At 43.5% G+C, this 27,682-nt stretch overlaps 2 protein-coding genes across 2 annotated transcripts in view; both read left to right on the top strand.

The window, feature by feature from the left end:
- The first annotated feature begins 434 nt into the window (after positions 1–434).
- On the top strand, positions 435–11,252 carry KLRG1 (killer cell lectin like receptor G1). Its single transcript, XM_015619573.3, has 5 exons — positions 435–2,051; positions 6,746–6,838; positions 7,501–7,652; positions 9,514–9,617; positions 10,569–11,252. Exons 1-5 carry the CDS (start codon positions 1,934–1,936, stop codon positions 10,678–10,680), a joined length of 579 nt encoding a protein of 192 aa, XP_015475059.1. The 5' UTR covers positions 435–1,933; the 3' UTR covers positions 10,681–11,252.
- Positions 11,253–13,573: 2,321 nt separating this feature from the next.
- The window catches only part of LOC107200672 (alpha-2-macroglobulin), a 24,934-nt gene continuing 10,825 nt past the window's right edge, over positions 13,574–27,682 (top strand). Inside the window, exons 1-15 of the mRNA XM_015619480.3 lie at positions 13,574–14,067; positions 15,672–15,855; positions 16,885–17,044; positions 17,916–17,968; positions 18,478–18,498; positions 18,846–19,014; positions 20,217–20,301; positions 21,057–21,180; positions 22,634–22,748; positions 22,966–23,075; positions 23,587–23,745; positions 25,176–25,403; positions 25,721–25,784; positions 26,269–26,411; positions 27,074–27,223. Coding sequence (XP_015474966.1) covers positions 13,589–14,067; positions 15,672–15,855; positions 16,885–17,044; positions 17,916–17,968; positions 18,478–18,498; positions 18,846–19,014; positions 20,217–20,301; positions 21,057–21,180; positions 22,634–22,748; positions 22,966–23,075; positions 23,587–23,745; positions 25,176–25,403; positions 25,721–25,784; positions 26,269–26,411; positions 27,074–27,223 — 2,244 coding nt within the window. The 5' untranslated portion in view covers positions 13,574–13,588. The remainder of the gene's footprint in view (positions 14,068–15,671; positions 15,856–16,884; positions 17,045–17,915; positions 17,969–18,477; positions 18,499–18,845; positions 19,015–20,216; positions 20,302–21,056; positions 21,181–22,633; positions 22,749–22,965; positions 23,076–23,586; positions 23,746–25,175; positions 25,404–25,720; positions 25,785–26,268; positions 26,412–27,073; positions 27,224–27,682) is intronic.

Genomic DNA, 27,682 nt, shown 5'->3' with positions numbered 1-27,682 from the left:
AAGCATTTAGGAGAGAGTTTCTGCCTCTTGTCTTGCTCTGCTGTCTTGTTCCTTCCCCTTCCTTTCAAGCACACACTCCCTATCTTGCTGTCCACAGGCCCTACCTAAGACTGGAAGGAATCTTCTGGGTGCAATATGCTACCCTTGTAGGCAAGTGGAGAAGTTTGCAGAAATATCCAATCCCTTCCCCAACATGTGCATTGTAACAAATTGGCCACTCTGTGTCACGTAAGTGTTCTCCCATGCAATAATTTCTCGAATTTAGAATATGTCACCAGAAGGGGGAACAGTCATCCCTGTTGGAGGTAGCAATCATCCCAGTTCCTTTGTTGAGCATGCTCAAACAATTATTGGAAATTAGTGTACTGTGCTGAAAATGTGAAGCCTGAGCTAGACCAATATCCCCATTCTGAGCATGAAACAGAAGGGATCAGAATGTAGATTAAAACAAAAACCAGCCAACCATGCAGCTAAGAGATTTCCCAAGGTGCTGGAAGCATCAGTACTCCTCACCATAGAGTCACAGAATTTTTTAGGTTGGAAAAGACCCTGAAGATCATTGAGTTAAACCATTAACCTGACACTGGCAAGCCCAACACTAAACCATGTCCCTAAGCTCCATATCTGCATCTTTTTAAAAAACTTTCAGGGATGGTGACTCAACCACTTCCCCGTGCAGCCTGTCCCAGTGCTTGATAACCATTTTGGTGTTGCCAATATCCAATCTAAACCTCCCCTGCCACAACTTGAACTCTTCTCATCAATGTTCAATACTTCAAAAGAAAAGTAGCCTTTCCTGTTGTTGCTGACCACAGAATCACTAAATGGTTGAGCTGGGAAGGAACCTTTCAAGGTCATCTGGTCCAACCCCCTGCTTAAGCCAGGCCACCTACAACCTGGTCCACCTACACCTCAGGACTCTGTCCAGGCCACTCTCCACTGAGGGACACATGACCTCTCTGGCCAACCTCTGTCGGTTTTCAGTCACCCTCACAGTAAAAAAGTGTTTCCTGATGTTCAGAGGCAACAACTTCTGGCTTTCAGTTTGTACTCATGGCCTCTTGTCCCATCAGTGGGTACTACTGAAGAGTTTGACTCTTCTTGTACCCTCCCTTCAGGTATTTATATACATTAATTGGATTCTAACCAAGAAGTCTTTTTTCTCCAGGCCAAACAGTCCCAGACCTCTGAGTCTTTCCTCCCAGGACAGAAGGTCTGGTCCCCTTATCCTCTTTGTGCCCCTTTGGTAGATTCTCCCCAGTATGCCCCTGTCTCCCTTGTACTGATGCTGTTGAGATGTTGACTTGGAGAGACTTGAGGAATGCCAGCTTCCAGTGCCTGCCTTGTGTCTCAACACAGTCACACTGGTATTGGGTGTAGACAGAGTTCTCAGTTCAAAGTGGAATTTTCCAAAGCTCACAAGGCTTGCTTTTTGAACCTGTGCTGTCCACCTCTACTTCCTGTTTGACAGCAGTTGGGCTGCCAGTTTGCCATAGCCATTGCTTATCCATTTTTCACCTTGTAATCTCACTATTCTTTTTTATACCTTGTGCTGTCACTATCCTGCTGCTTCTGCCCTGAAGGGAGCTCCTCAGAGCAGCATGAATCCTCCCAGTTGCTGCATCGGTGTAACCATACTCTCTTGCATTGGCAACAATTAAAATACCCCAAACTTTGTGGTTAATTGCCTTCTCCATTAGAAGCTGTTCCTGAGACATCCTCTATCAGGTTCGAAAATGAAAGCTGCTGCAGTTCCACTACTCTCCATTCCACTTTAATTTTGGTTATCTTTAGCAGCTGGAGATAGAGGTAGCAGCTTCATGTTTCTTGTCTTCTGAATATAACCTCGGGTTTCCTGTTTCATAGGCGTTGAGCCCTGTTGTTCAACAGCCTGATCGAAACATCCTTTTGTGCAGACTTCTTTTGCTTTGGCATGGAGGCAAGCAGATCAGAAATTTCTGCAGCTGATGAAAGCGAGGAAGTAATGTATACTTCTGTCAAATTCTCTCAGACTCCTCCGCCGAGGGCCAAAGCTTCACAGGAAAAAAGAGGTAAAGAAAGATGGATGAGGTAGGTCAACCAAAAATTTTACAGAAACACTCTCAACTGGCCACTGAGTGCCAGCTTAGAGAGCTGTTGCTTCGGTTCTAAAATTACCGTGGATATTTTAATGTGATAAAAGCTGACAGGTTAGAGACCCAACATATTTCCCCTCCCTCTCACCTACCTCCTTCAGTGTCTACTCTTGGGCATTCAACCCAGGCATCCTTTTCTTCAAAACTGGTTTAAAGTTGTTTGCAGCAGGAGGTTGTGAGCAATAGTTCTTTGAAGGGCAGGCAAGATGCGAATACAGATAAATTAGAGGCGCATGCTAATCAGAGATCAGAGACAGAGAAAGCATATGAGATCACCCAGCCTGTCTCCCATGGGGGCTATGCAGTATTCTTTTTGTGATTTTTTTCCTGTTTTCTGTGTTCTAGTGTTACATACCTCCCAGTGAGCAAATTTTCAGCTTTTGCCATGAAACAGTTCTTCAGAGTATTTTACTATCAGGAAGATTTTCTTAATGCTTTCCTTAAATTTTTTCTTTATTTCTTTTCCATTACCTCTGATTAGACCTGCAAATGTCAGAATGAACAATTCCTCTGGCAGCTTAGTTGAGAAATACCACCTTCAAAGAGTCAAACTTGGCATTGGTGATCATTCTTTGTAAATACTTTCTTCATGCAAAATGGTGGGGGGGGTTTGAACTAGATGAGCTTAGGGTCCTTTCCAACCCAAATCATTCTATGATTCTACGAAATATCAGCGTGCTTTAGATGAGTTCTGTTGCATTGGCTGCAACACTAATGGTTGACCTTAAATTTTCAGAGGCATTACAGTAAAGGGGACTCTCACTGTGGAATACAAGATTTTTATACCCTCATCAGAATAATTTTATATACCTGTGGTGTTTACTGTTGCCTGATCACTTGCTTCACTATGGAAACAAAGCCAGCATAGAAACTCCCTAGTTCCTCACACTCCATCTGTTTGAAAGGCAGTCTTGCTTTTGCATTTATTTTCACCAGAAATGATGTTTCTTTGTCACATCAGAAGAAACAGTAACATCCTTTCATTCCCTGCCATTCCTGTTCACCCCCACCCTGTTGAAAGGGGAGTGACCAATGCCATCTTGAGATGTTTGCATTTTTCTTTTTAACATCTCTCCACATTCTTTTATGGAATTTCCTCTTTTTGACCTATGGTCAGACAGCCAAAAATAAGGAAGCTGATAATTGGACACACTTTTTCTGCATATTATTTGATTATTTCTCAGCTCTCTTCAGCATGAAAGAGATCCCTAAGGAGCTCACTTTAAGTACTTCTCTTTTGAAGGTCTTCATGTTCAATTCTGTCCCTGTCTCCATCACTTCTGAGAGGTGTGCTCTCAGGTATTTTTCCTCTATTCAAATGCCTACCCTTGCCGACTTTGTAGGCACAGTATCATGGGTGTGTAGATCTGTATTCTGGTCGAGCCAACAGGTTTTGGTGCTTATGGACTCCTCAAAAACAAAGAGCTGCCCTGGTTTGTTTCTTCTGTTTGGCTTCTAGGAAGCCTTAGATATGCTGCACTACCAGAATGTCAGTGCAGCAGTCACGTAAGACAGTGTTAGCCTGTGTAGTAACAGCAATAACCAGGTCTGTGCCACAGCCAAGAACAGAATCCTTGTATCTCAAATTCTCCTCCTTGGCTCTAGGGAGTCATGCTGCTCCCATACTGAGGTAGGCAGGAGCTGAAGGGAGCTATGACATTATGTATATGACATGGATGTGACAGTGCCATGACATTTTTCAGATTGTCCTAGGCGAGTTGAATTGTAAAATGCTAACAGCTTTCTGTTTTTGAACTGAATCTGGACTCACAAACCTAAAAATATTGGGTCATGTTGCTTGCAAATGAATGGAGAGTATCAGAGTAATTTCTCCAGAGCACTGAGAGACCTATTGGGGTGTTTTGTACACAGAAAGTGATAACACTGGATTTACATTAAATGTCTATCAGTCCACTTCCCTGCTTGGATACACTATTCCACAGTTCATCAGACAACTACATGGAAATATTTCTGGATGTTCCATTCAGATTTTCCTCCTGTTTCAAACTCATCTTAGGTACTTCCCCCAACAACTCCTACAGGAGCTTCACATGTAGTTCGGGGCTGAGGATGAAACAGAAACCCTTAAACCTGTTTTAAAAAGTGTGAACTGCAGGGACTCCTTTTTGCAGCAGGTAAAAATCCTGATTTGTGAAATACTTCATTCCACTTCTCTGGATTGATCCCTGCAGTTCAAGTGCAGCTTAAATTCACCTCAAACACTTCCTGTTTTCCCACTTCACTTTGCTTTTTTTTTCCACCCCCCCCTTCCAAAATTATGTAATGCCGTATTTTTTTCATTTTTATAAACTTTGGTGACTCTCCCACTGCTGGTGTTGTGGAGGTGCCATGGGATTTTGTTTTGATGATGAATAATTCCCTTTTTTCTGCAGTTGGTTTGAAACAATAGAGAGTGAACTGCTCTATTCATTGCCAGGAGGCACCAGCTCCATGCCCAGTGCTGACATTTAAGGATTAACTGTTTCACAGACTGCCATCCTGATTGCCTTGTCCTGGCAGTTTTCCCTAAAATGTAACAGTGATCTGAAGGATGCAGGAGACAGATTCTTTAGAGAGGCAAGAGAGAAAGGAAAACAAAAGTACAAATGTGATCTCAGAACCAGGAGTTATGTTTGTTTCATCAGATGTTTATTCCCTTTTGCCAAGTTTCAGTTGTAATCTGCAGAGAAAACCCTCCACCCTACTCCTTAACCTCGGGCTGACTTCATTCTCTTGAGGCCTAATCTGATGACAAAACCCAAACTGACAAGAATATAAACAAGAGGAGTAGAGAGCAAAGTCAAGTTTAAGTTCCAGAACCAGTCCCTCAGTTGCTGTCCCTTTATGAGAAGCTGAGGAGTCGTTGTAACTGAAAAGTCCTTCTGCATTTTGTCTCTGAAAATAGAGGGGGTTTTGTAATAATGATTTTAAAAAATAAGAAATGTTACTATTTTAAAACTATGCTTGGGACAGCTAGGAAAGCCTACAAGCTTCAGGAAATGTGCGAAAACCTCTATCTTAGGAAAGATCTTTCTATCAGAAGAATGATGCTTACAACAATGCTCCTTCATTATCTCCCTCGTTACCTTAGAAACTTCTAGGTAAAACCACAGGCCTAAGTGTATTGCTACAGATGAGAAACTGGTCTTAACATAAGTGAGCCTGCAAACGGCTCAAGATCAAAATAAATTAATTTTTATGATTTTACTGATCTGGTCTACTTTCTGTATTTGGACAAAGCTCCCAGTGTTTAAAGGAAGCACCCCTGTTTTTAAGTGGAGTCCCTTCACCTTCTGTTTTAGCACTGGCTTTCTTTGTCTTTCTCACAATATTCTTTGTGTGTGATCTGCATTTGTTTTCAACCTCCACCAAGAGATCAAACGTGTTTCTTTGGGTCTTGTGACATGATCAAGAGAGAAGTGCCTCAAATTTCATGAGATCCATGGGGATTTTGTTACAGGATTTGGGTAGAAGGCTCTGGAACAACACAAGAGCAGGATGTGGTACATAAATTAGCTGCATATTTACTACTTCATAGAAAGTGCTGTTGTCTGTGCAGCTATCATACTGAGATTAATGAAACAAGCAAACCAAACTTCCCTGGAGCTCATCCATGCTAGTAAGTGCCATCCTCTCTTCTGTCTGGAAGAGAGGAGATTTTAGTGCTGAGATTTTAAATGTTTTATGCAAAGCAAATGCTTCTCAAGTCAAACACAGCTCCAGGAGATGGCAATGGAAAAGCAACATGCAGCCTGTAGGTTAACATGTCGTGCTGTGCATAAGCACACCTCTACAGGCCAGTCCTGGCCAGCCTTTTGAAAGTAAGCTGTGCTGGGCTACAGCAGAAGTTGCCCCAAGGACTCACTCTCTGCCACTGGCAGACAGTGAACAGCAAACAGTGGTGGTGAAAGTGTAAAGGGGGAGATGTCCCAAGGTCTTCTAAGCTGGTTTTCCCATCCTGCCACCCCACCATGGAAGATGAAAATGTTGAACTACCTTGGGAAGATGTAGCATGACCATGTGTCTGAGCCTGTGAACAGGATGCTGAGATTAAACCTGTTGTTGATGGGAGAGCTGGGGAAAAAGCTCTGGATTTCTTTTTACATGTAAGCTGGAACATGGAGGCTGTAGCAATGCAGCTCTGTGGTTTCCATCCCAAGCTTCAATGCTGAGGTAGGAGTGGATTTGTTGTGAGGCTCCTGCCAGCGCAAGGTGTCACATGGTGCCTAGGTGGCTCCAGCTCACTTGTGGTAGGTGCTTCTTCTGCTGGGGTCAGCCACCATAGAGGCTGGACCAGCAGGCTCTGTGGCCAGGCAGGGACAGAGCTGTGGCTGATGTGGAGAAAGGTGCCCCCTGGGAAGTTCAGGCAGGAACTGGTGGCCCCAAACCCAGCTGAAATGGGGCCCTGGGCTGATGGGCAGGGGCATGGGGAGGCCCCAGTTTGGCTGGGCAGGGACAGGGATGTCCATCATGTGCAGAGTGTATACAGACATGATGCTCTAAATAGTGCAGTTCTTTGTGGAAATGCCCAGGACACAAACAAACTATGCAAAACCACTGATAGCTTTCATATGACCACTATTCACTATGGTTTCTTTTCTTTTTTACAGCTCCCTGTCTGTGGTCAGCAGTTCTGAAGGGCTTGGCCATAGGCTTCGGCACACTGAGCATCTTCCTAGCAATTGCTTTGATTTGGAAGATGAGTAAGTGCACAAAAGGGGTGCTGAGCATGAGCATGAACAACCAACAGCGACACATCTAACCACAGGAACTCCATTATATGGGGTTAAAACCAGAAGCTGTTCTAGATTTCTACCAACCTTATATACCCACTGCCTGTGCAGAATATTTTAAAGAATATATTCCTCATGCAGACTCCAGGAAACCCATTTCAGATCCTGCGGCAAAGAACAGTTAAACATACTGAAAAGTCTTTGTAGACTTGCCTGCTAAATGTAGTGGTAAACTGTTGAACAAATAGGTCTGTAATATACTTGTACACATGCAGATAGTGCTAGACCATGTGGAGGAGCTTATTATTTGTTATTTAAAATCCATCCACCTAGGGTGGGACGTGATCACACCATACCCACAGAGAGTGATCTTTTTTCAGATAGACACTGGGTATCTGCGTGGTTCAGTGGAAACCTGGGGGTGGGGTGAGTGTGTGGATGCTTGCCACCAGCATTAGAGTGCACATAACTATTGTAAGATTTTGAAATTACACTGTCATTTTCAGAATATTGTCCTGATTTGAGTTTTCTGCTTTTCAGCTATCCAAATGAGTTGTTTCTCAGTAGGGTCCCTGCTGACAAGTGTTTCTGTTGGTTAATGGTAGAGTACCAGTATTTTGACTTCTTTACAGGTGACTGCCACCCACAGTGCCCTCAACAGTGGATGGCCTACAGAGGGAGCTGCTACTCCTTCTCCACAGAGAAGAAGGACTGGAATTCCAGCCAGGAATCCTGCAGGGCACAGGGAGCTCACCTCTTGGTGATCAGTAATACCTGGGAGATGGTAATGGTTTTCTTTTGCTTTGAGGATCTCCCATTTCCTTTCCGATACCTAAGTGACTGACATACAAGCAGTGCTATCACTTCAGCAATATTTTGGTTTTAAAGGAGGAAGGATTTACAGCTGTGATGTTACACATCACAAAGTTTGCAGGAAGCAGAGGAACAAAGAGGAGAAAAGAGAGATGAGGGTCACTTATAAGGAACTCAGAATCATCCTATGAAGGATGGTAGTAGACAGCCTTCTCCACTGCTCCTCTGCACTTCCTCTCCTATTCCCAATAAGGCTGATATGAATGATTACAGGAAATGACTGTGACACTGAGCAGGCATTGCATTCATTACCTACAAACTGATACATCCCCAGTCTCAAGGAATGCTGCCTTTGCAAAAGCAATTCTTCTCCTCCCTGTGACGGCTGCAGCTCCTCCTGCGCAGTGACCCGTGCCATTCCCTGTGTTCATGCTTAGATCTATTTCTTTCTCAGTCTCTTTTCAATGCTTACTTCCTTTCTCTGCCAAAGTACCTCAGCTGTGCTGGTGAAATAAGGAACCACATGTCCCACTGCAGGTGCTCTCTGGGGGCAGGGGCATGTGTGGTCACTGGAGAAATGGGTAGTGCTGATTACTGGGGCGCTGAGGCACATCTGCTTAAGTAGAGCAGAAACCTTGATCCCATTTGGCTCAAGCCAGGGCTTATTAGCTCAGGTCCAGTGAACGTGGACAGCTTCCAGTCCCTGGACAGAAGTTGCATTGTGTGAAGTTCTCTGGAGGATTACAAAGCCAGGTCTCTGCTTGATTGGAAGTATGTACCAGGTTCTCACATTTGCTTAGACAAATCCTGACTCCTTGAGAAATAAGCATCTTCCCCAGATTACCCTATTTCTCAGCATGAAGAAAGCCTTCCTGTTCTTGCTGCTTTCTTACTACCATCTCTGCTACTACATTATCACCCATTATCCCTGCTCAGACTCACCCATCTCAACAAGACCTTCCTAGCTATCTTTGCCTTGTAGTGCAAAGGCTGTGATTGCTCTACCTCCAAGTGCTAGGGAAGCGCAGTCATCTCCAAACCACCAGCAACACTCCAGTGATTCTTCAAGCTGCTCCTATTCCCACAACTTTACCAAGCCAGCTTTGTGAATGCTTCTCTCTGAAGATGTCTTCTCTGAAGCTTTGTTTATGGCAGCAGGAGATAAGGATGGAACCCAGCCATATCCCTGAAAGCTTGCTGTTCTTTGGTTGCAAAGATGGACAAGACAAATTCACCTCTCCTGGATTTGTCTTTTTTGTGGGGAGCAGGGTTGGGGAATTTACTTCAAGGCTGAATTTCTGTTGCAGGCTTCAGCTTTTAACATTAATCAGGGGTTAGAAGTTAGCTAAAAGGAAATGAACACTGGAAACACATAGGAGGAAGATGTGCATGAAATCTAAAGAGCTTCCGTACTGGGTTTATTACACATATCTGTCAGTGCTGCACTTCTTGCCCTACCCAGCCCTGATTTTACCTTCAGTTGTTAATACTTCATATTAGCTTGCTACTTAGCTGTATAATAGGGTGTTAATACTAATATTAATAGCATACCTTCCTACACAAAGCTCTGCGCAGGAAACTCCAGGAGACTGGGGTGCAGTTCATAGAATCATAGAATTATAGAATCACAGAATATGCAGAGTAGGAAGGCACCCATCAGGATCATCGAGTCCAGCTTCTGGCCCTGGCATTAGAAAGTGTGGGGAAGCAGTACTGTCAGTCACTTAAGGAACAGTGAGGTGAGGGGATGTCTCTTGTTCTCTTTACTTATCCTTATCTCCATTTTCAGGCTGGCTTTCATTAGTCACTTTGTAATTCATCATCATTTGTAGGATTTGTTCAAGCGTATTCAAGCAGAATGTTTTTGGATTGGACTGAGGAACAGTACAAGCTCTGGATGGATTTGGGAGGATGGATCTGTATTAAGTGATGCCAAGTGAGTTTCATTCTGTTTTAAAAACAATAGTGCTTATTCAGATTGCCTGGTGTTCCAGAACACCCAGAGTTCCACCTCCAGATGTCAGGAGCTTTCTTCCTGGGCAAATTTTCTTCTTCCTGTCACCTGTACTGCACTAAGCTCAACAGGGTTTATTTTTCACTCCCTGCATCTTGTAAGGGCATGTACCTGTGAAAAACAGGTCAAGTGTTAGTATCTCTCTACTTCCCTCCAGCTGCTCAGACCAAGGACTTTATTTACCTGCACCAGCACACAGATGCTTGGTCAGAAAGGCATATGGCTTTACTGGGTTTACCCACCTTGCACCCATTCTGTTGAATGCTGGTGTCACTGTGTGCAAGGACCCTGCCCTTTCCTGCTCTACTGGTGCCAACCTAAGTCAGAACCTTTATTTTATCTCAGTCTTTACTTGTACAAAAGCCATTGTTTTCTATGAGGGAAAACATGTTTTTATCCAGTGACTTTGCCTGGCCCTTTCCTTTTTATGGCAGTTAAAGCAATGAGTTAGTTTCTAAAGCCTCTCCAGCAAGGAAAACTTGCCCAAGATCTCACTGTCAAGAGGTCAGTACTCTGAGCACTTGGCTTAGTTCCCTGAATAAATCCAGCTTTCTGTTCCTACAAGCTCCTTGAAGGCAGCAATCATTCTGTGAAATCTTCACCACTGCCACTCACATGCTGATGGATATCACTGCCACTTCTGGGAATGTGCCTATGTTTGGTTCTGATCTGGGTTCTATGATGGCAAAATTACTTAGCTGTGGCAGGTAGATAGGTTCTTTGGTCTATGTTTTATTTTCTAACAGCTGCCTTTTGGAGGTTTCTCTTCCTCTGGGCTACACCCTTCAAAATCAGATGTTTTAAATTTCTTGTCTCCAGGAGACAATCTCAGTATTTTCTTTCATTCTCACTACTGTTCCATGTCTCTTGCAGGGTCCGCTCTAACAGCCCTGTGCAAAATTGTGCTGTCCTGATGAAAGATCAGTTTCATGCCTCCAGCTGTGAAGTTTGGGCTCCATGGATCTGTGAAAAAACGCTTAGATAAATCCCATGTGCTTTTTCATGTCACAGCAACCTCATCAGTGGTATGAGTTGATTGTTGTCCTGCAAATTGAAGCTTCACACAAGAGCAAGGACTTGTCTTTTCCATACCTTCACTAAAGTGTTTTACAAGGGCAGGCTTGTTGTCCATAAGGGTGAATTACTCTCAGCAACAGAAAATCTATTCTCTGACCACAAGTGCTGGATTACTGCTGTTTGTGACCAGATGAGACCTGGGACATATTCACTGGCCTACTCTTTCCCTTATTTATTCTATAAGGGCAAATAAAAGCTTTGTCACAACAGGTGTCTTCAGACCTCTGAGGCAGACATAGTTATTTTCCCTCACTTTTAAGTATCAGATTTCATTTCCATTCCCTGCATCTCCATTGTCTAATATCAGAAGGACCAGGAAAATGAGGCCTTCTGTTATATATTGACAGAAATATATAAACATATTTCTCCCAGTGGCAGCTTCTCTTTCTCCCAGTGGTATGAGTGGGAGACGGTGAAAAGAAATTGCAGCTTCTGTAAATCCAGCAGTGAAAATAAATCTCCAGGACTGACTGCACTGGACCAAAAGTGTGTACCTGTGCCATTTCTTCTCTCTGTTGGAAGGAATTAGGCAGGTTTAACCAAGCTAGTCAAGAGACTGGACTTCTGGAGTCAAAGGAATACAGATAATGCTGTGTAATTATTTAATCCACCAAGAACCTGTTTTCCTCCCCACCTCTGCCTTTTCATACTGCAGATAGAGGAAGCAGTAGACAAACCTTAATGTGATGATCTTTCAGTTCAAATAGAGCAGAGACAGATTCAGAGTTTGAATGCCACAAAAACACTGTGAATATTTGGGAGCACTGTCTTCAGTTCTGGACTGCTCAGTACAAGAGAGACATGGACATACTGACTGGAGAGTCCAACACAGGGCCACAAATACGATGAAAGGACTGGAGCATCTCCTCTGTGAGGAGAGGCTGAGAAAGCTGGGATGGTTTATTATAAAGCAGAGAAGGCTGAGGAGAGATCTTATTCCTACAATCATAGAAACACAATAACCAACTTCAGCATTTCAATTCAGACTACATATTCTATTCATTACTTCATATTTTTATTATAATTGCAGGAAATCCTTACCAGCTACTAGTGGTATTATTTCCCATCTGCTTAACAGGATGCTTAACATGAAGGTGTCGAGGTGGATAAAGACAAAAGTACAGATCTTAGCATGCTTAGCTAAGTGGATGTCTACTGAGCCTCATATATGAGTTCACTGAGATGAGAGTCTTAGGTGAGAATGTTTTACAGCAAGGGTGGGTCTGCTTTTCAATAACCATGACTGCAACAGGCAGACCTGGGGAAAACTGCAGTGTAGTAGGAGGTCAAAACTTCAGTTTTCATCTTGGGTTGTCTGGGTTACTTTGAGTAAGTCATTTTATCTGTGCCAGAGTCCATTCAACTATCAAAAGACAGTTGTTCCTCACTCCCAGAAAGCTTCCAAACACTATGAAATAATGCTGAACATTTTGCTTGCTTTGTCAAAACGGTGGTAGCATCTGTAGAAGGAAACCTACCAGTTACCTTACCAGAGAATAGCACCGAAGAAACAGCTTCTCATATTATTGTGATACGTAGGTGAGATGAGCATGTCTCTGAGCTTAGTTTACCTTGCTTGAATGTATTGAAAACATTTCTCTTGATTTTTTGGCTACAGAGCACATTTTTGACCAAGGTCCAAATGATCAGGAGCTGGCTTGGGAGCTCTGGGAGCTCTGCCACGTGAGGTTCTGCATCTTGTCCTGTCGGGTTTGTGTTCCATCAACTCAGCTCCTGACCTTCTCCACTGTAAATTGTCATCTTCAAAAAGGCTTTGACCAGCCCATATGTACAAATCCTCTTCTCTGTGGGTGAGGCAGATTTCCTGGGTTACATTTCTTTTGGGCAAGAAAAGCAATCTTTAGATATCAGATGCAGAAGGAAGAGCCCAAATCTGGGCTGTCTTTTGGGCAGTCCCCAAGGAAATTGTACATACACTACTATCCTCTTTTTTTCCTATGCAGGTCTCTGCAGGGTAGGATGAGGTCTATAATGAAGGTTTGTTGCTGCACTGCACTTGGGTTTCTTAGCTCCAGAGTTCCTGAGCTTACCAAAGTTTTGATGATTATATTAGAAGAAGGGTAGGACAGACAGAAAATCATTTTATCCTGCACACTTTTTAATCTGAAAATTAAGCTTTACATCCTCCAACAGAGATCTCCATTCTTTGGAGTTTGCATTAGGACTATAAGTAAGACAGATATTCAACTGCTGCTTGCAAGGGTAATAATTACCAGAGCTATTGATCCTCCTGCTGCAGACCAAGTGGTCTAAAACCACCCCCGTTTCCCTCTATGGTACAACATTGCCCATCACATTGCATTACATGAATCTGCACTTAATTAAACCAGGATGACTCCATCAAACAGCAATAATGTGATATAGATGTACCAATAACTTGACCTGGAACAAGAACCAGTAGAAAGAAAGCAAGACCCAGGCCATATACGTGAGGGAAGCTGCTGCTCTGGGCAGCTGGTTAATGTGTTACATGCTGTTAATGGCTTGAACTTTTGGCAGCTTCCCGTCATGTCACTGTCCCTGTTTCTGTCAGGGTGAAGGCCAGATCATTTTAGTTGACTTGGTTTTCCAGGCACTTTCTGGCCTCTTTTCCTGGCATTAGCTTTGATGTGACCTGGAACAGAGAGCAGCAGGGAAAAGTGGGTGGAGATGGAAGGTTTTTTCAGTTCATTCCCTGTTTTCACAACCTGTTAATGGGAGCTAGACACACCCATGCTTGTTTCCCAAATCTTAGCTCAATCTCCTGCTCCCAGTTTGAAGGAAATCCAGCAGCTCCTGCTGTTCCAACAACCTCCATGACCAGTGCCATGTCCAGCTCCACAGAGAGAGCCCTGCCAGAAATGAAGGCCTCCCCTCAGGCTCCGCTGTCAGCCCTTCTTCCCTTAGCTACAACCTTTCCTCTTCCATTGCCTCTGTCCTGCCCCAAGAGACACAGCTCCGGCCTGCCGGGAACCCTCCCCTCCCTCTCTCCCCCAACACTGGCCTTCTGCCCAGACTTGGAGCTGCTAGTTCCAGCTCCTCCTTGCGGCCTCTCCCTGTTTCCGGATGGGCCCTGGCCCCCAGCCCTTATCTCCTCCAGCCCCCGGGCTGTTTGCAGAGGAGAGTATAAAGGGGTTGACTGGCAGAGCAGAGGGGGAGTAGAAGCAGCACTGAGTGTCTGCTTGCCTCTCCACGTCCTGCTCTGTACCATGGGGAAGAACGGGCTGCTTATCAAATCAAGCATCTTCCTCCTCCTTTTCTTCCTTCCGGGAGACACCTCACCCATCACAGAGCCGTAAGCTATGCTGGGGGGTCTCTGGGCAGGCAGGAGACCTTGGTTGTATTCCTGTGTCTATTTCTTTTTCCCCTCTCTTCTAACTTCTTCTATCCAGGAATAAAGTCACCAGGGCTGGGTAAAATGCCTTCTACAAACAGGAACTCTAATGCTTGAGAGAGATGCAAAACAAGCTTTGAAACTGAGATTTCAGTAAAACTTCAGGGTATTGACAGGATTTCAACAAAATTTTATGCACAAAATTAGTTCTTTTGAAAGATAACTTTTCATAAATGTAATTTTGGGTTGACTGTCCTACTCCCAGGTTGAAATGCCAAGGAGTTGCAAGTGGCTTTTTTAGATGATAATGAAAAGAAAAAGAACAAATAGCTCATCTGGCATGCTTGGAAATGGCTTTATTTTTTAATTCAAATTTTTCAGCTCAGACAATTGAATGAAAATTCTCTTCTCATCCAGGGTAATGTGACACTGTAAGACTGTGACCATCCAGGTCTGTGAGGGTATATTGTCTTGCCTCCCTCCTTCACCCCCTTTTGCCCCATTTGTATGTGAAGGGCATTTGTGTTGTGTGCATGTGTGTACATGTGTGGTAGGAACAGCACATGGAGGGTCCTGACATCCCAAAGACGTTCTCCTTTGGCTTTTTGGCAATGTCTGTTCCTCCCCTGCAAACACGGGCCACTTCACCCATCACAGAGCTGCGAGGGGTGCAGGGGAATTTCTGAGCAAGGCTGTGCTGTAGTGCTTTCACCAAAGGCAGGGGAAACAGACAGTGGGATCTGAGGGGCCAGAGCTTGATCCGGGCAGACCGAGGGGTGGACACAACAGTGCCAGAGCTTCTGCTACTGCTAAAGGGAATGCCTTGCCTTACTGCTTAGGTATTGAGGGCTCTTCTCCCATCTGCTCGCTGCTCTGAGTATGCCCACTGGAGGCCAGTCCTCATCCACCAAAATGGGAGCACGGTTAGCATTAGGTGCGTTGGGCTTGATTCCCAGATGCAGTGCTGGGCTCCGGAACTGCTGGCAAGTTGCCACACTGGGAAGGAAAGAGGCTGTGCAGTGATGAGCAGGGATCCCCTGTTGAGCTGAGACAGAGGGGCTTGCTTCCCTGAAAACCTGAAACTGGTTTGTGCTTTTGCTTAAGATCTGGCACCACGCTGTGGCAGTTTTTGAATCTCCGCGAGGAATGAGAGTAATGCTACAGACTCTTCACAGTGTGCAGTCAATGGAATTTATTCACTGGATACTGACATTTGTGTGGATCCTGAATGCTACCAACAGTGTCTACCAAAGGTGATAATTGAGTTCCCCCCTTTATTCAGGATCCCAGGAGGACGTGCTGCTGTTGTGCCAGAACATAGAAAAACACATCTTTTCCAGATGTTTGAGTGGAGGATTTCCTCTGGTATTTTACATTTGAGACCAGCCTCTCTGCTTTCCCCTGATGCTACAGATGTGCTGGAAATCTTGTTACACTCTTAGAAAATGCAACCTTCTCCCTGTGCGGCGAAAGCTGTAGTCATCAGATTGGTTTGTTTGTTCTTTATACCCAGCTCCTGTTACCTGTTCCTGCTCCTCTGACCTATCATTCTCCCTTGTTCCTAGGCAGTACCTGGTGCTGGTGCCCTTTCTGATACACACGGAGTCTCAAGAGAAAGTCTGTGTTCAGCTGACTCACCTGAACGAGTCTGTGACACTGAGTGCCACACTCGAGTACCTAGGGGAGAACAGGAGCTTGATTGATGATGTGGTGTCAGAGAAAGATGTGTTCACCTGCATCCCTTTCTCTGTGAGTATCTCATCCCTGTGGGATGATCCTTTGTGCCAGGCATAAAATGTAAAGGCACCAAGAAGTAATGACCAGAGTAACACTGTGTAGATGTTCACTTATCTCTTGGCTAAAGGTGTGTTCATGTCCATCCTCAACACCCTCTTACTGCTGAGATCTGCTTAGTATGCTAAATGACTGTGAGATGCTGAATCCTAGAAAGCCACCCCCTTTCTAGGACAGGAGAAGAAAGTGGGTTTAGTATATTGATACTCCTGATGGCTGTTTAGTGGAATGGCTTTCTGCATCATCCTTCAACATCCTCAATTCGTCACTTAAGTGCCTTCAAATTGTAGTAGAGCTTTTGGACCTTAGATACTAGATACTGGATTAATTTAAGAACATAGAGCTGTGATTGCCTGTATCTGAAAAAAAAAAACAAAACAGCAAAGCAGGAGATTTTTAATTTAATGTAATTGAAAGCCCCAGGGACTATAGTGAGTTGTAGGCAATTAGGAAACCTGATCATTTAGCTCAGAGCCTGGATTATGTCTTTGGCCTGAAGAGTGAAGAACTGGTCTTCAGGACACAGAAAAGGTTGGCATTTTTGTATTGGTTTGTCAGATGTAGGCTGAAGACTGACTTGGTCACTTGTGAAAGAGAGGTATAGATGTTTGGTTTGAAAAGGAAATGTTCTGCGAGGACTAGGGACATAACCTGAAAGAGGAGACAGACTCTTCCATTCTGCATGTAGATGTCAAAGGGAAAAGGATAGAAAGGTTTGGCCAGGCTAGTAAGAATTTTGAAAGATTGTGTGCTAGGGCTAGGAGTTCCTTTGCTGCTTAATACTTGCACAATCACTGCACAGGAGGAGGAATGGGTAGGAATAAGAGACAAATAAAAATCAGTCTCTTGTTCCTGATTATAGTTCCTCTCACTTCTGTGCTGGGTCCTTCAGGATTACATTAGATCTCTTATTTCATGAAAGCTATTTCAGTTCAGGAAGCCTTTAAATATGGTCAGTTACATTGTTTCCTTCTTACTTTCCAGCTTCCAAAATCAAGAGTCCCATTACCAGTCATGTTTCTCACTGTGACGGTGACGGGAGCCACGCTGCATTTCAGCAGCCGCAAATTAGTGGCAGTCCAGAACTCCGACAGCTTGGTCTTCATCCAGACAGACAAACCCATCTACAAGCCTGGACAGACAGGTACCAGGAAATGGATGGAGATTTGCATTTGAAACAAACATTTGTACTAAAACTGTTGGATCATGCTGGCCAGATATGGGTTGCTTTCAGTGGGAGTCAGAACTGCAACCTCATGGCTGAGACTTACATTTTATTGCTCCATATAGGGAAAATTTGGGGAATCTTAAGGTGCATGCACATATCTGCACCTCCCACTCTTACTGTGGGCTTTGTTGCTGTGGTCCATGCAGTTAGGAGGTCTGAAAATTATTATCTGATTAAAATCAGAGTAAGACTGGATATTTATCCTATAGAGAACAGGGCCAAAATTCAGACTAAGTCATGAAATAACTTCGAAAGAAGCAGCTGGTTTTGCTCAATGAAGACAGAAGGAATTATGTAAGCTATTTATTTCTTCTGGGCCAGTGATCTCCTAAATTTGGCCTGGATAAAAAAAAATGTCTTAAAAATTCCCTCTCCATCCAGAGCCAACACAAATTTGCAGCCAAGTGCTGAAGTAATTTGCTTGCATTCATCCTCCCTAGGAAATCAGTCTAGTTATAACAAAATTAGAAGACCCATGTAAATTTTGGCATAAAAATGCCTCATTGCAAAGTAGACAAAGGCAACTTAAATTTAACTTTGGTCCCAATTAATGAGATTGTGATGCCCGTGATCAGTAAGATGTTCACACTGCTGTGGATTTGCTCTTAACATCCTCTTATTCATATATCCATAGTAGATGGGTAACCTTCTAGCATGACCTAGCATTCTAGTAAATGGAATTCCCTTAGAAGAGAACAGTGCTGTTGTCTGTTATACCATTTGTTTTTGCAACTGATTTTTCTGGTTACTGATTGCACTGTGGAACCTCACTGTCTTTCTCCATCAGTCCTGTTCAGAATTGTTTCTCTGGATGAAGAGTTCCGACCTGTGAATGAAATGGTAAGCATAATACTTGTTTTTCAACTTATTTTGCCTTAAGTCAAATGTGGGTAAAGGGAGGAAGAATAGTCTCTGTTGGGGAGAGCTCTCAGTACACTGAGATAACAGTGAAAATTCTGAGTCACTTCAGATCTTTTTAAAAGGATCTGTTGTCAAATTTCTGTACAAGGCTGCCTTCTGAATTCTTGGAAAGGTTTGACAAAGTGCAAATGGACAGTGCTGGTGTAAACAGTGAGCAATCTGCCATTACCACAATGTACACCTGTTCTTATTAGCACTGCAGATCATCCAGTTTGTAATTAGTAATTTTGGCTTTCTTTTGTGCCTGAGACAAAGGATTGTTCCCGTCTTCTCACACCCAAAATGCTCTGATCATCCATACCAGGAACTTCTTTCCTTACCCCATTGGATGATTAGCTTTTACCCTGAAATGTGGTCATTGCCTTAGTCATTTGACTGTGTTGCTTGCACTCTGTCTAAACATGCTGCTTCCTTTCTTCTTTTTCTAGATTCCACTGGTATATATTGAGGTATGTACAAACATTTAATTCACATCCACATCTACTGCACCTCAACCTGGGCAGAGAAAACAAGTTGCCTCAACAGGGCTCATGTTTATTTTTTGTATTAAGCTGGTCCATTACATCAATTCAACTGGACAGAGTTTTAACTCATATGGTGGCTACCATGTACCCAGGCCCAGGTTACAGCTCCTGTGTCATTCTGCCATGTACTTCCCCCAAAACTCTGCTAGTGCTCTCCATTCCTGGCCTGCAGCCTCTTGAAACACAGGGGCTGTCCCTCCCTTCGCTGCTTTCACTAGACCTCATTGCAGACTCTCGTTCTCAAAATCTCCTTGTGATCACATTATCTGTAGGACCCAAAGAAAAATCGTCTGTACCAGTGGACAAACATAGAGTTAGAGATGGGATTTATACAGCTGTTCTTCAACCTCACCTCTGAACCTATCCAAGGGACCTACACGGTGGTGGCACAGAAGGCTGCTGGGAAGACAGTTCAGCATACTTTCTCTGTGGAGGAATATGGTAATTGTCACAACAATTTCAAGTTCGTAATACCTAGTCCCATGGGACATGAAGTATTAATTGAACACCATAGCAGATCTGACCAGGATGTCCAGCATTGCTGGAAATTTCTGTGTCCTTTCCCTCCCAAGAATCATCTCTTTGGGAGGAGAAGTCTGAAGGACTTGAGTGACCTTGACTCCTCCCTAAGCCCCAGACCATGGAGTGCAGCTCTTCAGAATGCCCACCTCAGCAAGGCTCCTATAAGGAGGAGCAAAGTGCTTGGATCAGTCTGTGCTGATAGGCACAAGCCTTACCTCCTTTCAGAGGAGTATTTAGGCCATGGCCTTATCTCCAGTTGGCTACATACCTGCCAAATGTCACACCATAAGTCTGGGTCTAGGGGCTGTCTAGGCTGTAAATTAAGATCCTTTTTTCTGCCCCACAATCTAAGCCTGTAGCTTATGTGATGCTATAGTGCCTTAGCCTCCCTTTGGTGCTCTCACCTCTATGGCAGTTCCATCTGCTTGGCTAGAAAAATGGTAGCCCAGTACACACCAGCACATGATGACAATCAGTATATCTTCCCACCCCAGCAAGCCAGCTGCAGCCCTTGTTACATGGTCTGACATGACCTGGCTCATGCAGCAGAGAGGTATTCTGGCAGATGAGTCTCAAAGTGCTTTGACCTCTTCCAGCTGCAAGACTCTGCTCTGTCCTGTGCTGTGAATCCCCTCCTAGTTCTCCCAGGACACTCACCATCCACTTCCCCTCCTGCAGCTGGGTGTGGATGGGATGCCACCCTGTGCTGTATCACTGGGGAAGCCAGGGTGTCTTCCTGTTTTGAACATTGATAAGATCTCCATGCTTTGAAAATGCAGATACCAGGCTGCAGTCTGTATATTTGTGGAAAACCTCTACTGATTTCTCTCTCTTTTACTATATCTTACTGCTGTGGGACTGACAGCCCATGTGTTACCTATGAAGTTGCTATATTTTAATAGCTGGTGTAATAATCTTGTCCTCTTACCTGGCACAATGCTTGACTGAGGGGTTCTCAATGACTTCAGTGGGATGTGCAGGTGACAGAAGCCTCTAAAATCTGACCATTTAGATGTAAGGGGTTTTTAGGTAATCTGTAAGAATAGCCTCTGAGTGCCTTTGTGTGTCATTCTGATGTTATTCCCTACCACATAGACTGTTTTCCTTTGGTTCTTCTGCAGTGTTGCCAAAATTTGAAGTGACAGTGAAAATGCCCAAAGTGATCAGCATTCTTGATGAGGAATTGAAGGTGACAGTTTGTGGACTGTAAGTGTCATTCTTTCAAGTTCTGCTTGGTTCCAGTGTTTTCTTGTGTTCCTGATGAAAGTTCAGTTGGGAGGCTGAGAGATGAGACTTTATTATATTTCTCAATCCTTTTGGGGTCCCAGGACCAAGTAGAATATATCTGCTGTTAGACAAAAAGCAACAGTTACTGTTTGATGCACTTTGTATGTAACATACAGAAACATATTTTTGATCGGGTTTTTTGTGAGAGTGTTTCTTGCATATTTTTTGAGTCATTGAGGATTTCACACCAGCTGCAGTGCAAGGGATGAGGTCTTTAATTCAGTTTACTCAGGTATGATGCTTGAACTGTATCTTCTGCTTGTTATTGTGGAGAGGAAACCCTAAGGGATGCAGCTGCCCTCTTTCCTTTGGGCCACCTCACTGGATTCCACCTTGCAGCATTTTATACACCCTGCAGGGAGAGCCATGGCTTGGGCTGAAGAGTGAGAGTAAAGACCCAGTGCTATTACATACATAAAGTTCTGTCACAATTGGGGGGTTGGGTAGATGCATGCAACATGTTCTCCAGGATGAGGGGGACGCTCAACAAAATCAGCATTAGCATATGGTACCAGATTCCTTTCTGCTTTTTATTTCCTATGATGACCTTTGTGTATCCTGGAGGCAACTCTAGGGAAAAAAGCTGGCATCAATGGGGATGAGCCTGTAATTTTTCTACATCCCTCTTGCATTCCTAATGTCTCTGTTTTCCTTTCAATCCTCCCTGCTTGTAGATACACATTTGGGAAGCCTGTTCCTGGCCTCGTGAACTTCCGTGTCTGCCGGAAGTATGAACGTGCAGGCATGTCCTGCTATGGTGAAGAGGCGAGAGCAGTCTGTGAGGAGTTCTCTGGACAGGTGAGTCAGGATTACTCTGGTGGGTAGAGTGATTGGAGAAAGTGTTATTGAGCAAGGCACAGGCTTGCTCTGAGTACATGCAGACATAGTGTTAATGTGTGGTGAGGCACTGGCACAGGGTACACAGAGAAGCAGTGGATGCTGCATGCCTGTAAGAGTTCAAGGCCAGGTTGGATGGGATTTTGAGCAACCTGGTCTTGGGAGATGGCCCTTCCTATGGCAGGGGAATTAGAACTTTGATGGCCTTTAAGCCCTGTTCCAACCAAAACCATTCTGTGATTCTGTGATTCTGTGAAAATCCATGTATTTTAAGGAAGGCTGAAGGATGAGAGAAGATTGGGTGCAAGATGAAATGTGGAAGGTAAAAATAAGGGGAAAGGTCTGAGCAGTAAGAGCAATGTGTGTAAAGGCTAGAATTTTATGAAGAATTAAAAGGTGAAAGAAGGAACAGAAAGGTCAGATGGAGCGTAGAGACTAAGAGCAAACTGAGATAGAAAAGCCATGGGCAATGAGAACTGAGCTGGAGTTGGCTTACACTGGAGACAGCGTATGGGGACAAAAGCTGGTGTTAGAAGAAGGAAAGGAGCAGAAACCAGGATAGAGGCTGATGCATTTTGAGCAAGAAAGAAAGAACTACGGGTTTAGCAGCAGTGGTTAAGACAGGCAGGAAAAAAACCCAATTTTTTTCACCTTTTGACTGGCAAAAGCGAAACTGAAAGGTGTGTTGAAGCACAGACAGGTGCAACAATACTAGGTTAATTGACAGAAATTAGAGTAATAGCAATTGTGGAAATATGTCAGGAGAAGAAAGCATGTAGAAGATGTTCTTGTGGTCCCTGGGCTCTGCTACAGCATGAGACACATGAGTCCACAGCTACCTCTGCCACTACTGTTGTTACCCATGCTAAAAGAAAATATAAATACTGTGCTGCTAACCTCTCTTCCAGGCATCTCTTCTGTGGAGACTTGCCTTCTACATGAATTTGCTGAAGAGAGGTGGCAAGCTTTGGAAATACTTTTCCAGCTGTCATCTGCTTTCTACAAATACACAGGCTTTGGTTTATGTATCACTCATATGGCTTACACATTTTAAGTAAGCAGCTTTATTTTCTAACAAGCCTGGTGCCTGACAAACATTTTTTACGTGGCATACATTGACTAATTCCCTGTGCACTCATACCAAGTGTTGGCAGCTTCAAACTTCTTAAACATACACAAAAATTGTCTAGTTTGCAAACTTTTTTTCTCTAATGCTGCTATAAGTACCTCAATATGCTTTCTGCTAAGTTATTTATGTATTTTTCTAGTTTTGATAAAAGCATCAGAGGTAAATTATCTGTGGGGTTATAGGATTCTCCTTCAGTTCAGAGCAACACACAGTGATGGATTCATTAAGTTGAATAAACATTGTATAAATGAGAATATAATGTTCTTGTTTGTTTTCCTCCAACAGACAGACATCTATGGCTGCATTTCTGAAGTGGTAAAGACCAAATTATTCCAGCTCAAGAGAAGTGGTTATGAGAATAAGCTCCATGTAGAGGCTAAGATTAAAGAGGAGGGTACAGGTATGGATCATTAGAGAGCCATGTAATGTGCCCAGGAGAGAGCAGCAGAAGGATTTGCCCAGTAGGAATAAGGAATAAAAGGAGACTCTTAGAGTTTTCCTGCCTCTAGTCCAGGACCATCAGGAAAAGAGTTTGTCTAGCAAAGGAGGGTTGGCCTAGAGTAAAAGGAATTCTGGTCAGGCAGGGGCAAATTAGTTCTTCATGCTTCTTTCTGCAGGAGTGGAGTTGACTGGAACAAGCTTCTCTGAGATCACCAGGACCATTAGCAGAGTCATGTTTGTGCTTTCAGATACTTACTACAAGCGAGGAGTCCCCTTCTTTGGGCAGGTAGGGAAACCATGAGAATGGAATGCCATGAGTGCCAAGCAGTGATGCTACTGAACCTTCTGGTCAGATGTATGCCCTAAACTCTGCAAGGATGCTGGACATCAGCAATGTCTGGGATGCTGCTAAAACCTGTGGGTCTCCTTTCCTCTGAAGGCTGTCAAACTGGGGAACAGCAGCTGAGAGCACAGTCCTCATTCTGTCCTTGTGCTTCTCCCTCTCCAGTCCACTAAAATTCTCCTTCAACAGTGACCTGTATAATTGGAGGCCTCAGGGGTGTGAGCGCATGTCATTCTCCACATCCACTCCTCTGACCCAGGGTCAGAGATAAGAAAGAGGCAGAGAAAAAGTATTCAGAAAGTTTGCAGCTGTCTCCAAAAGAGATAGATGTAAAGTGCTGTTGAGGCTTCCTTGTCTGACATGGGCTCAACATCTTTACCTTGGTGTTCTACCAGTCTTGTTCAGGTGGCAGCTATCCCTCTCCTTCTAAGCTGTACTGGTTTTGTTCCTCCAGGTGAAATTAGTGGATGGGTCTAATGCTCCAATTGCCAATGAAACAGTGAGAATTTCTTTTCAAGGAGGACAGGAACAAAACTATACAACAAATGAAGAGGGCATAGCAGAGTTTGCCGTAAACACTTCCTCACTGGCCTCTGAAAATGTTGGAATTAGGGTAAGTCCTTTGGGCAGAGAATGTAATGAAGCCCCCCACAGGGCTGGAAGCTCTAAAGTTTCTACTATATATGCAAAAGTAGTTACATTATTATTTCTTCTTGGTTGAGTGAACCTTGACACAAGTTTGGTGGAAATAGTCATACAGTAGACTGAGGTTCCAGGTCACAATTGCACTTACCTTGTAAACTCTTGATTTCTGTTTGGCAGTTGCAATACAGAATTAGAGGGAACATCAAGAGATCATAATAGTCTATTCTGCTTCAAGGGATCACCAGCCCTACATAGTCAAGGATGGGTCTATCTCCAATCTGTACATCTCAGAGTTTAATTTAGTATTTTAAGTTTTTAATACAGCTTCTGGGTTTTTTGTTTTTTGTTTTTTTTTTTGGCGGGGGGGTAGGGGGCTGGGGTTTTTTTTGGGTTTTTTTTGTTTTTTTTTGGTTTTTTTTTGGTTTTTTTTGTTTGTTCGCTTGCTCATTTGATTTTGATTTGCTTTGGTTTGTTGTAGAATTTGTGTGTCTGGGACAAACAGGTGTTGCCAAGCATCTCTTGGTTAGTGGGAAATGCAATTTGTTGTGTCATATGCATATGTTGTAATATCACATCCTGGACTAGTGGAGAATATTTGTGTATAGAATTATGTTTGCTCTTCTCCCTGCAATTCCTTTGTTACAGATTAAAACCATTAAAAATTTTCCAGAAGTTACTACTAGATGCTTGAAGTTTTCAGATTTTTGAAAGATAAAGAAAAGGCAAGAATTCCCAAGTATAATGAGAAAGATAAAGAAAAAGGGCACATGAGGCACATCAAATGCTGAAATAGCACCATTCTAAATGTGAAATATCTTCCCCTTGCTCTCATTTTTAAGAGGACTCTCTCTCTCATAAACTTCTATGCAGTTTAGGTTTTAAATTATTAGTTGGAGATCGTCCTCCTGTTCTATAGGATCTGTAGCTTGATCTTGGCACTGGCAATATCTGAACTGAACAGAACTATCCCTTCTTCAGTGCTGCTGACAAGGAAAGAAATGAAAATTGACCTTTTTTTCCCCCTATAGACTAACTAGAATATCGGTGAGGGCAAGGCATTAGTGTAAAAGGCCCTGAAAGTGACACTGATGGTAAACAAAAATCTAATATGACTCAGCTTGTTTGATGCAAACTCCATCTACTCTGGGAGTGAGATTATTACCAATGATTTGCTAAAGATACCACCATCCTCTCTTGCACTTTCCAAACTGATGTGTTGGGGGATTTTTGGTTTTCTTTTGTTTGTTTGTTTTAAATTTTTTATTAATCTCGTAGATTTCCTTTTTATTTCAGTACCAAAAAAGATATTAAAGCTTTGAATATTAGGCCATGAATTTTTGTCTCCAGTTTGGCTACCTGTGTTTGAGGATCTATATATGTATTGTTCTCCTTTTCCAGGCAGTTCATAAACCAAACATCTTCTGCTATGAACGTTCCTGGGTTGTTCCATATTATGAAGAAGGTTATCTCCACCTAAAGCGCTTTTACTCTCCCAGTAATAGCTTCCTCAAAATTGAGCCCAAGTCCAAGCCACTAAGCTGTGGCTCCTCCACAGAGATCCAGGTGCATTATATCCTTACTCCAGAGGCTGTAGGAGAGCAGAAGAAAATCACCTTTTACTACCTGGTAAGTTTGCACCTGCCATACCTTGCGGTTGTCACTGAAAATTATAGGGGGATTAGAAATACAATCTGTGGTTTGCGGCAGCAGTCTTTAAACACTTTCTTGTCATCCTTCATTTGTTCTTTAGAAACAAAAAGGAGGGTCTGGGTTGGGAGTTAAGACGTAAGGATGACCCTGTGCCCTCTGGGTGAGCACAGGGAGGTGGAGAGCTGGGTGTGAGCACAGGCACACAGCTCAGTTGCTGTCCTTGCAGGGCCCCTCACTTTTGGGTTTGGCTAATGCAAAACCACAATCACAACGAAGTTTCTCCTTCTGTTCAGGTGATGGCCAAGGGAAACATTAAGCGAGGAGGCACTCACATTCTGGATTTGGACCAGGAAAGTGGTGAGTTCCTCTCCCCCACCAAATTATCACGCTTATGCAGGGCTAGGCAACAGTGGCAGACCTACAGTCTGCTTTCATGTAAATGTAGAGATCGACATCTGCATGTTCTCTAAGATCTGGGAAGAGTTTGACCTTCATTTTCTCTGCCTTTAGGCTTTTCACAGTTTTTCTCTAATCCCCTGTGCTGCTGTCTTTCTCCTGACACTGCATTTTCTGGGGCTTCAGTGCTCCTTGGAGATACATCTGATCGTCTGTTTTTAGAAGCTGAAGCAGAATTTATCATACTTGTGCACTGGAAAACAGGCCTTTTCAGTCAGACAGAGAGACTTACACCTCTCTGTGAACACCAATTCATCTCACTTGGATGCCTGGAATTTCATAATTTGCTAGGATAAAGTTCAGCATAAAGTCAAACCTAGAATTTTGGCTGCTCTAAAAGAAAGTTTTTTGCACCTTAACTTTTTGCCATTGTTTTGTTTGCTAGACAATGGTGTCTTCTCACTTCAGCTGTCTGTACAAGCTGATATTGCTCCAGTGGCCCAAGTACTTGTCTACACCACAGTCCCCAGCAGGGAGGTGATTGCTGATTCAGCCAAGTTCAACACAGAATTGTGTTTCAACAATAAGGTAAGTGTCCACTCCATGAGGGAGCAGCCACCAGACTGCAGTGTGTTCAAGTTCACTTATTTAGATTTAGCCTGGTAAAGCTAATTTCTTTAGATATATTTAACACTGGACAAGCAACGTATCAGTCGTTGTAGGTAACTTCACTGCTTACTGGTTTGTGCTAACCTGGAGGAGATCAACTGCTAGAAAAAAGTGCTAGCAGGGTCTACACTCATAAAGCCCCCTTTAGCAACTGGTCAAAGCTACTGATCCTGCAGATTGTCCTGGCTAAGAAAAAGAGAACAAGAGCAAGGTTTTTGCAAGTTGGTTTTCTCTCCACATACAGTTTCTGGGTGCAGTACAGTGACCAGTTCAAGGACATGCTCCACCATCTGATCACATCTAGCCCCTATGTGGGATTGCCTCAACACATTCACAATGACTACAAAACCCAAAACCACCTTAAAAATTTTATGAGCAATTGTGATGCTTGAAGTTGCCAAGAGCTCTTGGTTCTGATTCCCCTGGCACTGCTGGAAGGGAACAGTAGCCCAAAGGAAGTGTAGAGAGAAGTGTACATGCATATGTAAAGTTAGAACTGAATGCACTCAACTGGAAGTTGAGTCAAGGAAAAGTCCTGTCAGAGCAGGGCATCTGTGACATAGCTTTTCCTGTGGTTACAGGTGGACTTAAGCTTCTCCCCTTCAGAAGGCCTGCCTTCCTCGGATGCTCATTTGCAGTTCCGAGCCTCCCCAAACTCACTCTGTGCTGTGCGTGCTGTGGACAAGAGCGTTCTCCTCATGAAGCCAGAAGCTGACCTGTCACCCACCTCTGTAAGCTCTTGGTGTGTGGAACGAGCTGGAGCCTGGTCAGAGCAAGAGCAGCCAGTGCTGGGGTGGAAACAGGGAACAGTCCCTCTTGTCAGAGATGACACAGGGAAGCTTCCCTGTGCTGCTTCTCATCTTCCTCCAGTGGGCAAAAAGATGAGAATGGGGCAGCAGTTGTTTCTTAGGACTTAGGTGTGATTTTTAGGGATGGAAATTAGAAAGCCCTTTTAAGGGCTCTGCTTTTCTTGCTAGAGCCAAATGCTGTGGTGTGTTTGATGATAATTTTTCTGTTATTCTCCTCATGCATGGATTAAATTTCTTGGGGTAGCATCCGGAAGTGTCAAAGAGTTTATTTGCCTTTTTGCCTTTTATTATTTTATTTTATTTTATTTTATTTTATTTTATTTTATTTTATTTTATTTTATTTTATTTTATTTTATTTTATTTTATTTTATTTTATTTTAT

This window comes from Parus major, chromosome 1 (genome assembly GCF_001522545.3).
Source record: "Parus major isolate Abel chromosome 1, Parus_major1.1, whole genome shotgun sequence".
In the NCBI taxonomy this organism is placed as follows: Eukaryota; Metazoa; Chordata; class Aves; order Passeriformes; family Paridae; genus Parus; species Parus major.
The sequence above is the reverse complement of the archived record's forward strand: the minus strand, read 5'-3'. Positions and strand labels throughout refer to the sequence as shown.